This window comes from Cynocephalus volans, chromosome X (genome assembly GCF_027409185.1).
Source record: "Cynocephalus volans isolate mCynVol1 chromosome X, mCynVol1.pri, whole genome shotgun sequence".
Taxonomy (NCBI): Eukaryota; Metazoa; Chordata; class Mammalia; order Dermoptera; family Cynocephalidae; genus Cynocephalus; species Cynocephalus volans.
In genome coordinates, this window is record NC_084478.1 from 66420110 (window position 1) to 66433339 (window position 13230).

The 13230-nt window shown below is 47.4% G+C and overlaps 1 protein-coding gene and 1 non-coding gene across 4 annotated transcripts; both read left to right on the forward strand.

The window, feature by feature from the left end:
* Positions 1-4548: 4548 nt before the first annotated feature.
* On the forward strand, positions 4549-12694 carry LOC134366895 (melanoma-associated antigen D2). Of its 3 annotated transcripts, none has more exons than XM_063083426.1 (13): positions 4549-4642; positions 6122-6195; positions 6517-7008; positions 7627-7935; positions 8056-8119; positions 8373-8452; positions 8961-9055; positions 9727-9806; positions 9900-9942; positions 10261-10323; positions 11471-11585; positions 11952-12376; positions 12560-12694. In XM_063083426.1, the coding sequence occupies exons 2-12, from the start codon at positions 6151-6153 to the stop codon at positions 12366-12368; spliced, it is 1803 nt and encodes a 600-aa protein (XP_062939496.1). In that variant the 5' UTR covers positions 4549-4642; positions 6122-6150; the 3' UTR covers positions 12369-12376; positions 12560-12694. The 3 variants fall into 3 exon arrangements, with proteins under 3 accessions (XP_062939496.1, XP_062939497.1, XP_062939498.1); XM_063083427.1 differs by lacking the exon at positions 4549-4642 and adding an exon at positions 5172-5249; XM_063083428.1 differs by lacking the exon at positions 4549-4642 and adding an exon at positions 5916-6041.
* LOC134368829 (small nucleolar RNA SNORA11) lies at positions 11151-11279 on the forward strand. The gene has a single exon (XR_010022526.1). It is a non-coding gene; the product is annotated as a small nucleolar RNA SNORA11 (small nucleolar RNA).
* Positions 12695-13230: the final 536 nt, after the last annotated feature.

Here is a 13230-nt window from a genome sequence, read left to right on the forward strand (position 1 = left end):
GATCTTTGACAAAGGCACCAAGTCTACACAATGGGGAAGAGACTGCCTCTTCAACAAATGGTGCTGGGAAAACTGGATATTCATATGTAGGAGAATGAAACTAGACCCATATCTCTCACCATATGTCAAAATCAACTCAAAATGGATTAAAGAATTAAATATACATTCTGAAACAATAAAACTCCTTAAAGAAAACATAAGGGAAATACTCCAGGAAGTAGGATCGGGTACAGACTTCAGGAATACAACCCCAAAAGCACAGGCAACCAAAGGAAAAACCAACAAATGGGATTATATCAAACTAAAAAGCTTCTGCACAGCAAAAGAAACAATCAACAGAGTGAAGAGACAACCAACAGAGTAGGAGAAAATATTTGCAAAATATACATCTGACAAAGGATTAATATCCAGAATATACAAGGAACTCAAACAACTTTATAGCAAAAAACAAGTCACCCAATTAAAAAATGGGAAAGGACCCAATTAGGCATTTCTCAAAGGAAGATGTATGAATGGCCAACAGACACATGAAAAAATGCTCAACATCTCTCAGCATTTGGGAAATGCAAATCCATACCACACTGAGATCCACCTCACTCCAGTTAGAATGGCTAATATCCAAAAAACTGAGAACGATAAATGCTGGCAAGGTTGTGGAGAAAAAGGAACTCTCACACAGTGTTAGTGGGACTGCAAAATGGTGCAGCCTTTATGGACAATGGTATGGAGGTTCCTCAAACAATTACAGGTAGATCTACCATATGACCCAGCTATTCCTCTGCTGGGAATGTACCCAGAAGAATGGAATTCATCATGCCAAAGGAATACCTGTACTCCAATGTTTGTTGCAGCACTATTTACAATAGCCAAGAATTGGAACCAGCCCAAATGTCCATCATCAGATGAGTGGACAAGGAAAATATGGTATATCTGCACAATGGAATACTACTCTGCTATTTAAAAAAAGTGAAATACTATCATTTGCAGCAACATGTATGGACCAGATGCAGCAGTTTTATTCGGACATTCTATACATTCAGAAGATAAGGAAAGTCTGTCTTTCCTTATCTTCTGAGCAGAGCTGCCTGATGATAACTCAGCTTTTCATCTTTTCCCTAGTTGATATGTAGGATCTATATGATCTCAATAATTTGTCTGCTGATCTATGGATGCTGGAAATGGGTCTGAGAACCAGTGACCTAGGTCCTTCAGAGTCTATGGGTGGATGCTGGATGCTGAAGACCAAAAGATTCCGAGTTCACAAGGAGAAAGTGGGAGAAAATCTCTCTGGTCAAAGGGTGAAGGTTGTGAATTAATATGGTTTTTTTCCTCTTGATAAGATTGCCTCCTGTCTTCTGATCCCCAGGTCATAAAATACGGGTGTTTATGGTATTGTTATGAAGGTGTTGGAATTGGAAGGGGACTGGGGAAGTATGAAAATCTTTGGGAACATCTCTCTGATAGACTTGGACTGAGATTTTGCCTGACTTCCTTGAATTCAATAATATCTTTTAAGGTTCTAACTGTATCCCTTTAAGTTACCCCAGGATCCCAAATGCCACAACTGGAACTTAAAACGTCATGGAACTTAACATTCTGGAAGTTGTAACAGAGGGTAGACATAACAAAAGGGTAGATATTACAACCCTTCTGGGTGAGGGCGTTTCATGGGGAAGAAATTGCATGACCAAAGGCTCCTAGGCAAGAGAAGGCAGGGCATATCTGGTAATAGTGAAGTGTTCTGTTTAGGTGGAATATAGGCACCTATATACAGTGCTCAGAAAAACAGCAGGACAAAGAGTGGAAAACTAGTCAGAGCTAGATTTGGGGAGAACCTTGAAATCAGGCTCAGATGTTTCTTGAAAAAGTAGTGCATACTAAGGATCCAAGTTCTTTTTAGTTTACTGCTCCACTGTCCTTAGAGTGTGACCCTATTCTCACAGCCTTTATTCTGGGAGGCCGCGTGTCCAGCTAAAACTCTGATGTTCTATTAGTAAGAAGAGGAGAATGAATATCAGGGTAAGCAATCAGTGATCTTTGCCACAAACATCTGCACTGAAACTATTCTTTCCAAGGTCACCAGAGACCATTGCCTGATCTTCAAAATTCCTAGACATTTTTTTCAGGTCTTATTTTTTTAACCTATTGGCAGCATTCAACACTACTGACCCGTCCTGCCTTTTGAAACATTCTCTTCCCTTGGTTTTGTGACACTCCTTTCTCCTGTTTTATTCCCTACCTCTTTGGTCAGTCCTTATCAGCCTCTTTCATGTGCTCCTTTTCCTCCATTTATACCATAGATGCTGCTGGTCTCCAGGACTCTTCCTTGGGCCCACGTCTCTTCTAGCACTATGCATTCTTCCTGGGTGCTCTTGCCCTTTCCCAGGAATTAAACAACCGTCTCTATATATATTAATGACTCTTAGATCTGTAACCTCAGCCTAGACCAATTTCCTGAGCTTCAGACATGTATATTCAACTGCCTGTAGGACAGATCTACCTGGATGACCCACAGGAACCTCAAAATCAATGCTCAGTTCCCCTCGAATCTGTTCTACCATCAGTAAATTCCATATCTCAGTGAAAGGGGTTAACATCTACACAATCTCTCAAACCAGATCCCCAAGAGCTCCCTTTGACACTCCCCTCCTCCTTACCCCTCTCCCCACAATCCAATTACTCAAGTCCTATTGTGTTTTATTTCTCTACTATCTCCTGAATTCAATCACTTTTTACTACCTCCACTGCTACCGCTCTAGGCCAACCCACAATCACTGCTTACCTGTCTGACTACAAAGGGCCGAACTACTTTCCCTGTTTCCAAGACAACATCTAATCCATACCCCCTACAGCTGCTAGGATGTTCTTTCTAAAATACAAACCTGTGTCATTTCCATGCCTAGAACCCTTCAATAACCCCTCAGTGCTCACAGGATCAAGACAAAGGTCCTTACCTTGGCATTCAAAACTTGCCATGATTTGAAAGGGTGGGAATTTGGGGCACCAGAATTGGAAGAAAAGGAGGGGCTATGTCTAGTGCGGATAGGGGAGAGAACCTAGGAGGCAAGGAAGTGGTGAGCTGATATGACAAACATAGAGGAAGCAACGATTCAGAGAGAAGACAGCAAAACAGAAGCCCACCTTGAATATGTGGGAAACGTGTGTGTGTCTTGAATTATCCATAGAACATAGGGACTCATAATATTTTATTTGCTTAGAAAAGGAAAAAGTGACCTCATAAAGAAGTCTTGTGACCATTTAAATTACATTTGGATGTAGGGAAGGTATTGAGTATTATTTCTGCAACTGATCCCTATGCTGAATTTTATTATGGTTTCTAATAACTTTTTAGTTGATACTCTTGGGTTTTCCAGGTCTGCATTCATATAATCTGCAATTAATGATGATTTTGCGTACTTTCAATTATTTTTACATCTTGTTTTATTCTCTTGAATAGACCCAATTGCTTATGTAAATTTGTGACATGATAAAGGTGCCATTTCAAACCAGTGAGGGAAAAGATGGATTAGTTTGCACATGATGTAGGGGTAAGAAACTATGATTTTGAATAATTGTCAAGCTGAATCCTTATACAAAATAAATTTTGGAATGATTAAACATTTAAGTGTAAATGATAAAGTCATAACAGTGCTTGGAAAAGAAAAACAAGGCTTGTTATAATATAGGAGTGTAAAAAGCATCTCTAAGCAAGAAGCAGAATCCAGTCATGATAAAAGAAAAACTGATACATTTGACTATGTAATAATTAAACCCTTTTGTATAGCAAAAATTATCATAAATAACATGAAAAATATTTGTAATACATGATACGTAAACATATGAGAGACATTGCTGGTAAGAATGTTATTTCATGTACTTTTTGAGAGTAAGTTGACAAATTTTATATCAAAATGGAAGCCTTTTCTGTAGCATTTGAGTTAGCAGAAACTATCATCAATAACAAAAAATGCCCAATACAGATAGCAGGATGTTCCTTATAGCATTGCTTGTAATAGTAAAATAAGAAACAACCTAAATGTCCATGTATACTGGTCTAGTTAAATAAATTATGAGACATCTGTACAAGAAAAGATTATGCAGCTGTTAAGAAAAATGGACATTAACAGAAAGATATCTAAATATGTAACTGGAAAAAAAAAGTCACAGAACAGTAGGTATAGTGTACCATTTGTGGGGAGAAAACCCAAATAATTAGTATATAGAGAAAAAAATCCGGAGGAATGTATATCAGAATGTATTTCGGGGGATGAAATAAGCCTGGCCTTTCATTGGTATGTTACTTATTTCTGCATTATTTGAATGTTCACAACAACACTACCTTTGTAGTAAGAAAAAATAAAGATATAGAAATAAATTAATTGAATGAATCGCTTTCAGGGGGTGGTTTGCGTTGCAAGGGCTTCAGACCTAGCCTGGTACAGTGGCATAACATGGGCTTTGGCGTCAGACAGCCCTGACCGGGGCCCCATTGCCCCACCCCCGAGGAAGGCGAGGGGGGTGGGGTGGCAGGGGGCTGCGGAAAGGGGCTGGGCTGGGCTGTTTGCAGCTCTAGTCCAGGAGGCTGAGACTTCGAGAGGGACTGAGAGAGGGCAGACACATCCCGGACTCGCTCGAGGACAAGGTGAGGGGCTTTGAGATTGGGGTTTCTTGGAGGCCAGAGAGTGGTTCCAGCCCCCTGGAACCCACAGCCAGGCAGGTGGGCATCTTACTGCACTACTCCAGCTGGAGCAGAGGTGACCCGGAGTGGGGTGTAGGCAATGAGGACGACTGAGAAAGTAGTAGGCTGTATGGACTAGGGAGGAGAGACTACCCGAGGAGGGGAGAAAAACCGGGAACCGGGCATATTGGGTGGGGGACGGAAATACGAGGGGGGAGCGGAATACCGAGGGGGAGGAGATTCAGAGAAGAGAATAGGGTATGCAGAGAGGGATTAAGGAATACTGGGGGGAGGGTGTGCATAGATAACACGAAGGATGTAAAGAATAGGAATAGGGAATTCTGTCGGGTAAATAGGAAAAGCGATAGGGTGAGGCAGAGGGAATACGGGGGGGGGGTGGAAAAGGAATGAGGAGTAGGGGAAGGGGGAGGGGCAGATCGGCTGGGACGGAGGCCCCCTAGGGAGGCGGAAAGGGGCGGGACCACTTCCGGTTTGGATGGGGGAGGGCAGTCTCTGAGTTTCAGAGGGGCTTGGAGAGAGTGGACGCACTTGGGAACTGTAGGAGGACGAGGTGAGCAGTGGGGCCCAGATTTGGATGAGAGCCCGCTAGGAGTCGGCCCCACCCTCTGGGACCTAGAGAAAACCTGCCTTGAGGACCGGATCGTACTGGATCCATCCGGCTGGGAAGGGAGGGGACTGGACCCAGTCTAGACGGGCCCAAGATAGAATCACTAGCTCAATACTGATTTGAGGAAGGGGTGTAATAGGGAAGGGGCGGGATCAAGATGCGCTTTGACCCGGTGGGGGCGTGTTAGCGAAAAGGGCGGGACCGGGAGGCACTGTAGACTTTGTGGGATGGGTGTGAGTAGGGGAGGAGACAAGACCACCAGACACTACGACAATTGGGGAGGGAGGGTTGTTGGGAGGGGGCGGGACCGAAAGGCACTGCGGACCCAGAGAGGGGCGTGTGTTGGGGAAGTGTGCTGAACTGAGACCGTGACCAGTGCGCATGAGCACTATGTATCGCTAGAGAGGGGCGTGTTGAGACGGGCCAGAATTGAGACCGGCCAGCTACCGAGTGCGCATGTGCACAGTGGACATCAAAGAAAGGGCTTGTGCTGGGAAAGCAGGCGGGGCTGAGATGGGCCCCCGCAGCGGGCGCGCATGCGCACTATCCACCTGTGGCTGCGGGGGTGCACTGGGAAAAGGGGCGGGGTCCTTAGAGCTGCCGCGCTGGCACATCTTCCTGGAGAAGGGGAGGGTGCGGCTGTAGAGAATTGAGATCTAGACGCTTTGGATTCCTGTATCTGAGAACGGACTCGTTGGGGCGAGGAAGGGGTTTGAGATTGGGGACCTAGAAAAGGTGAAGATCAGCTTCCAGGCAGAACTGGGGAGAGGACGTTCAGTGGGCTCTCTGCTTGACCCAGGCCTTCTCCCCTTCAGGCTCAGCGCTTGTCAGGCCAACCTGAGACATGTCGGACACAAGCAAGAGTGGTGCGGGTCTAACTCACTTCCAGGTAAGGTCTCTTTCTGTCTTATCCCCAGCTGCTTTTCTTCTCCAGTCCCTGTTGCTGCCCCAAATCCCTTGGCACTTCCCCTCCCATCCTTGTCCTTCACCTACTTCCCTGCCTGGGTGCCCCTGTAGTGGAGGGAGGGCGGGCCTCTCTTCTGCCATCCGTTCTTGCTCAGAGGAAGGGGAGGCCTTGTTAGGCTGGGGTGGTCAGAACACACTGCAGGGTCAGTACAGGTCAAAGAAGTGTGGCCTTGGAATTTTGGAGCCATTTGCATATTTGGGGGTAGCAAGAAGGTTCGTCAGCTTCCCCTGCTTCCTCTTGTAGGCTGAAGCTTCAGGAAAGGACAGCGACTCTATGATGCAGACTCTATTGACAGTGACCCAGAATTTGGAGGTCTCAGAGACACCCAAGGCCTCAAAGACACCAGAAGTCTCAGAGGCTGTGAAGGTCTCAAAAGCCCCAGGGGTCTCAAAAGCCACAGAGGTCTTAAAGGCACCAGAGGCTCAGGAGGGAGCTGCCACCCAAGCCTCACCTACCACTCAGCTGACTGATACCCAGGTTTTGGCAGCTGAAAACAAGAGTTCAGCAGCTGACACCAAGAAGCAGAATGCTGATCCACAAGCAGTGACAATGCCTGCCACTGAGACCAAAAAGGTCAGCTGTGTGGCTGATACAGAGGTCAATACAAAGGCCCTGGAGGCTGAGGCTGCTGCTTCTCAGTCCCTGGCAGGTGAACCTGAACCTGAGGGTACAGCTCCTCAGGCTCAGGAGAATCAGGATACTCGGCCCAAGGCCAAGGCCAAGAAAGCCCGAAAGGTAAGACCTCTACAGTTACCACCTTTGCTTTTCTACTCCTCTCCTCTCAGATGGTTCATTGGTTCTACAACCAGAAACATCTCTGTGCTCACCAAGGCTGTGTGGGGCACTGAGAGGAATGTGATATAATTCCTGTCTTCAGAGAGCTCACAGACTGTTGGGGAGATGAGATAGGCATACATATAGCTGCAGTCTGAGTGTAATGCAGTTTATATTTACATAGTAGGTACCATATGTTAGGCTTTGAGTTAGATACATTTATGTAGGCTAGCTTATTAAATCTTGAATGTAACTCTTATAGTCTCAGTTTTACAGAGTAAGAAGCTGAGTCCCAGACAGGTGACTTGTCCAGAGTGGTACAAGTAGAGCCAATAGAGGACATAGAAAAAGGAGAAGCCTCAGGCCCACCCTTGCGTTGCTCCTGGCCTGCTGGAGAGATGAAACATTTGCCTGGAAGTCAGTGAAAAACATACCCAGAACTCAGCATGGCCAGTGTCTAATGAATCAGGCTCTTACTGCAGGGGTGGGATTAGGGGGTGCTTCCTGGAAGGGATAGAGTGAGGAAAAAGCACCACCTGCTTCATCTGGTGATGTTGAGCTTCTTCTCTGTGCATGTAGGTGAAGCATCTGGATGGGGAAGAGGATGGCAACAGTGATCAGAGTCAGGATTCTGGAACCACTGGTGGCCGAAGGGTCTCAAAGGCCCTAATGGCCTCAATGGCCCGCAGGGCTTCAAGAGGTCCCATAGCCTTTTGGGCCCGCAGGGCATCAAGGACTCGGTTGGCTGCTTGGGCCCGGAGAGCCTTGCTCTCCCTGAGGTCACCTAAAGCCCGTAGGGGAAAGGCTCGCCGTAGAGCTGCCAAGCTCCAGCCATCTGAAGAGCCTGAAGTACCACCACCTCGGGATGTGGCCCTTTTGCAAGGGAGGGTAAGAACTGTGTCCTTTCTACTCTGCCATTTCCACTACCTTGCCAGCCCTCTTCTCTGCCATCCTGTCAAGTTTTTTGCAAACCTACTTTAATTTTTCCATCTTTTCTTCCTCTCCCAGGCAAATGATTTGGTAAAGTACTTGTTGGCTAAAGACCAGACAAAGATTCCCATCAAGCGCTCAGGTAGGGTCCAACTAACCCTCCTCTCGCCTTGAGCTCTGCCCTCCATTGCCCTCTCCCCCATGTACTGGGGACATCCCTTGCTCCTTCCTCTGTCTTCTCAAAGTTCTAATTTAGCAATGTTAGCAACTCTATTGATAAGCTCAAAATCTGGTTATACCATCCACAGCATGGTTGGCAAAGGGTTTATAGCTTGAGCATGGGGGCCACTTGGCATCTTTTCAGCCCAGGTGCTTGCAATTCTCTCCCCTTGCAGACATGCTGAAGGACATCATCAAAGAATACACTGATGTGTACCCTGAAATCATTGAACGAGCAGGCTATTCTTTGGAGAAGGTGAAGGGGCAGCCCTGGGGGATGGGTGCAGTGGGGAAGCACTAAATCGAATAAAAGTGTACATGTCCCTTCTGGGGGGAATGACAGAGACCCACTAGTGCAATTCCATCACAATCCAGATGGGCCAAGAACAGCCTAGGGCAGGGCGTAGACTAGCCATGGGTCACAGAGCAGGTCAGTGGTGGAAGCACAGCTAGGACCCAAGTCACCCAACTTAATCCTGGCTTCTGTCCACTGGTGGACATGTCCTATTGTGTATTTCAGATGCTTACCTCTCCCTTCCATTCCCTACTCTGCCTCCCTAGATTCCTACTAATCACAAAGGTGATGTTGATGACATTAGCATATTTGATACATGTTTACTGTGTGCCAGACACTTAACTCTGTGCTTTACATGCATTATCTCACTGATTTCTCATACACACAAAACCCCTACGTACACAGGGAGCTGCGGGATGCCCGGGAGGCTGACTTTTGTGATCTCACAAGCTGTTTTCTCCATCCACAGGTATTTGGCATTCAGTTGAAGGAAATTGATAAGAATGACCACTTGTACATTCTTCTCAGTACCTTAGAGCCCACCGATGCAGGCATACTGGGAACGTAAGCTGGGAAAGGGCTGCGGTGGGAGGGGGGCTTCTGTTTTTGTCCGTGGTACTACCTCTTCCCTGTCCTCTCTCCTCTCATCCTCTTATAGAGTCAGGGAAGACAGGGCATACAAAGCTGCTGTCCCAGCTCCCATACATATTTGGAGCCCTGTGCGCAGTAGTGATTCCTGATTATGATTGACTGAAGGGTGTAGGAGCCTGGGGTGGGCATTCCTACTGTCAGGTTTGTTGTCCCTCCAGAAGCTACTCAGGAAAGCAGGGCTGTCATTGCTTGTGTTTTCCTACTGAGAGCGTGGCCTGGCCAGGAGCGTTACTGGGGCTCTGCCTAGAATTCTCTCAGGGCCGAGGGGTCTGGGAGCAAAAGAAGGGACTAACATTGACTGGGTGCCTGTGTTGTACCAGGTTGACAGGTATTCTTCCTGCTTCTTGGCAACCCAGGGAGGGTAGGATGTGATTTTCCCATTTTACTGAGTAGGAGACCAAGGCTCACGAGTCTAAGTGCCTTGCCCAGCGCCACACAGAGCTTAAAGTTTATAAAGTATAGACTGGGCAGAATTCTCCCATGTGTGCGTAATCTGAGCGAGACTAGCCTAGTGAGCTGGCTGGTGTGTCTTTTGCAAGTGGCTGCTGGACATAAAACTTCTCTCTGTCTTATTATTCTCTTAGGACCAAGGACTCACCCAAGCTTGGTCTCCTCATGGTGCTTCTTAGCATCATCTTCATGAATGGAAATCGGTCCAGTGAGGGTGAGTGGCTGGGCATGCAGCTGAATGTGTGACCGTGGTCTGAATTCCGTGTGTTCATTTTCTGTCCCTGTCTCTTCTTGCCTCCCCTTGTAGCTGTCATCTGGGAGGTGCTGCGCAAGTTGGGGCTACGCCCTGGGTATGATTGGGCTCTCTCAGCACTTGCTGTCCGTGTTGTTCTTTGGCACAAGAGGACGATCCCAGGATTGCAGTAGCCTGGTGGTCTGGTGGAGTGGGCAAGGGGTGCTGGCCTGGGTGGAGGACCCAGGGTTCTGACCAGGGTGGATAGGGAAATGGTCCTGAACTCTGCTCTCTCTCATTGTCTCTTGGGCTTCTATGGAGCTTCCTTCTTGTGCTGGAAGCCTCTTTTCTATCTTGAAAATACCTCTGCCCACATCTGGGAAGTGCCACGATCCTGATTGTATTTCATTGTTTATTTATTGTTCTCTTCTCTCAGGATTCATCACTCTCTCTTTGGAGATGTGAGGAAGCTCATTACTGATGAGTTTGTGAAGCAGAAGTAAGTGTGCTTGTCTGGTATTGGTTCCATGCATTTTGCCTGTTTCAGAACTGAGTGATAGAGCCATAGTGCTTGTGTGTGTGTGTTGGCACCTATGCAGGTGGTAGGTTATTATTCGGGCAGTGACAGGGAACAGGAGCAGCACACGTTTCCTGATCTATTACATGTACTCTCACCTTTGTCTTTAGAACAACTCTACAAGGGAGGGATTATCTCCACCAGAATTGCACATTGCAGAAACTGAGGCTCAGAGAGATGAAGTCATTTGCCCAGGGTAACACAGGTAGCAAATGGAAGAGTTGTGTTTAGAACTTGGCTCCACAGCCTTGGTTCTTTTTACTGTGCTAACCAGGGCTTCATAGAAATTAATTTTCATAAGAAATGCCATAGAATGGTAGCTTTAGACAGCCAAGTACTGTGCTGGGGACTTCACTTATACATCTCATTTCGTTTTCAAAACTACCTTACAGAATTGGTGCTGTCATCCCATTCCCGTTTTACAGTAGAGGTACCTGGGGCACTGATAGGGGAAGTCTGAGTTGCCTACAGCTGGTAAGGGATCCATTAGGGCCTGGAGCCCAGCCCTCTTGACTTTCTGGCCAGGGCCCACCCTATCCTTGGTCCTTGGAGACCATGTGAGCACTCGCCCTGGCACGTGCACGTGAACACTCACGCGTGTGTGCGCACGTGCACACACATGGTCAGTAATTTAGGAGTATGCATGGAGCACGCTGCCCTTGGCTGACTGCTTCTTCCTTTCCAGTGGTTTTCTGTGGTGGACCTTTCCAGGGCTCACTTGGCCAGTCCGCACATGAGACCCTTGGGATGGGGTGTGCTCAGAGCAGGGGGCCTGAAGGATGGCTCCTCTGTTTACAACACACCTGACAAGTATCTGGGGTCATTGTGGTGATGGGCACAAAACTTGTGGCCTCCCTGTGAACAAAGGCCCTACACATGTCCCCCCCCCCCCCCCCCCCCCCCGCACCTCCACGTGGCTTACAGGCAGGACCAATGGGACGGAGCTCAATATTGGGAGAAAAGCTGCAATATTTGGTGGGGAGGGTTGCTACCTAGAGCCTGTCCAGTCCATGTATGGATGGGCCGTGGGTGGTCTTAGTAATAAAGGCTTTAAACCTCTCTTTTCAAGGTACCTGGACTATGCTAGAGTCCCCAATAGCAATCCCCCTGAGTATGAGTTCTTCTGGGGCCTGCGCTCCTACCATGAGACCAGCAAGATGAAAGTCCTCAAGTTTGCCTGCAAGGTAATTGGAGAGCTGCCTGAGCTTGGCATGTCAAGAGTGTGGGGTTCCCCTGGCTGGGGAGGGCCATATGCAGAGCAGCCTACAATTCATACCTGAACATTCTGAAGCCTCTCTTAATTGCCTAACACTGTGCCAGGCACTTTATCTGAATCATTTAATCCTTACAGCTAATATGTTGCAGAGGTGAAAACTGAGGCCCAGGGAGGCTGGTAGGTCTCAGAGCTAGTAAGTGTCAGAGTAGGGATGGAATATTAGGTGCATAATTACTAGTAGTAGTTACTACAGCATGTAGCATGGTGCCTAGCAAACAGTAGGAGCTTAATCCTCTGATTATGATCCTTCTGATGGTTATCATTTCCATTTCAGGTACAAAAGAAGGATCCCAAGGAATGGGCAACTCAGTACCGAGAGGCGATGGAAGCAGATTTGAAGGCTGCGGCTGAGGCAGCAGCTGAAGCCAAGGCGAGGGCTGAGATTAGAGCTCAAATGGGCATAGGGCTCGGCTCTGAAAATGCTGCTGGGCCCTGCAACTGGGATGAAGCTGATATTGGACCCTGGGCCAAAGCCCGGATCCAGGCAGGAGCTGAAGCTAAAGCCAAAGTCCAGGAGAGTGGTGGGACCAGTGCTGGTGCCAGTACCAGCAACAGTGCCAGCGCCAGCAGTGGCTTCAGTGCCAGCACCAGCCTGACTGCCACGCTCACATTTGGGCTTTTTGCTGGCCTTGGTGGAACTGGTGCCAGCACCAGTGGCAGCTCTGGTGCCTGTGGTTTCTCCTACAAGTGAGATTTCAGGTATCTGTCTTGGTTTCATTGGGGGCAGCCGGGGCTCATGGGAATGGGATGAGGAGCTGCACTGTCATAGGAAGGATCGGGTTGGAGAATGATATGGAGAGTGTGTGAAAACACTACTTTGGCATTTTATCCCTTCCTGTTTGTTGGATATCAATTGACTTTTTGATTTTCTTTTGTTTTCAGATATTGCTAATAGTGGCAGTCTTTCTCTTCAAGCAAGGGTGCGTCCTCAGAAACCTACTCAACACAGCACTCTAGGCAGCCACTATCAATCAAATGAAGTTGATACTCTGCATTAAATCTATTTGCTGTTCCTGAGTTGATTGCTTTTTTTGGTGGGCTGTCACATTTTGGTATCACATTTAAAAATGAACTGGAAGAGTTTTCACCTCAATCAATGCTTAGTTTGAGGTGACACTGTTGTATTTCTGGGAGGGAGATTAGCACACCTCTTTGGGGTAGGTTGGGCCCTATCTCTAGCCTACAGGGCAGGTCGGATTTCAGTGGGGTAAAGTCGTGTGAGTTGTAGTTACAGAGGATCCACTTTGAAGAGGGAGGCCTGAGGTGGGCAAGTCTGGAGCAGAAAGCAAAGGTAGAGGAGGCTGGACATCAAGTATAGACCCTCCTTTCGAGAAATTTGGATGAGACAGGAATGAGAGAGTTGGGTAGCTAAAGAGAGATAAAGAAACAAGGGAACATTTTCTCAGAGAAGAAGAAAGACTTGAGCAGGACAGGAGCCAACGGAGAGGGAGAAGTTGAATGTTGACTCACGCAGCCCAGTCCCTGAGGAGGTGATGGAAGACGGGTTGCAGGAAGTCCTGGGAGAAAAGGTTGTCTAGACAGGACTCAGAGAG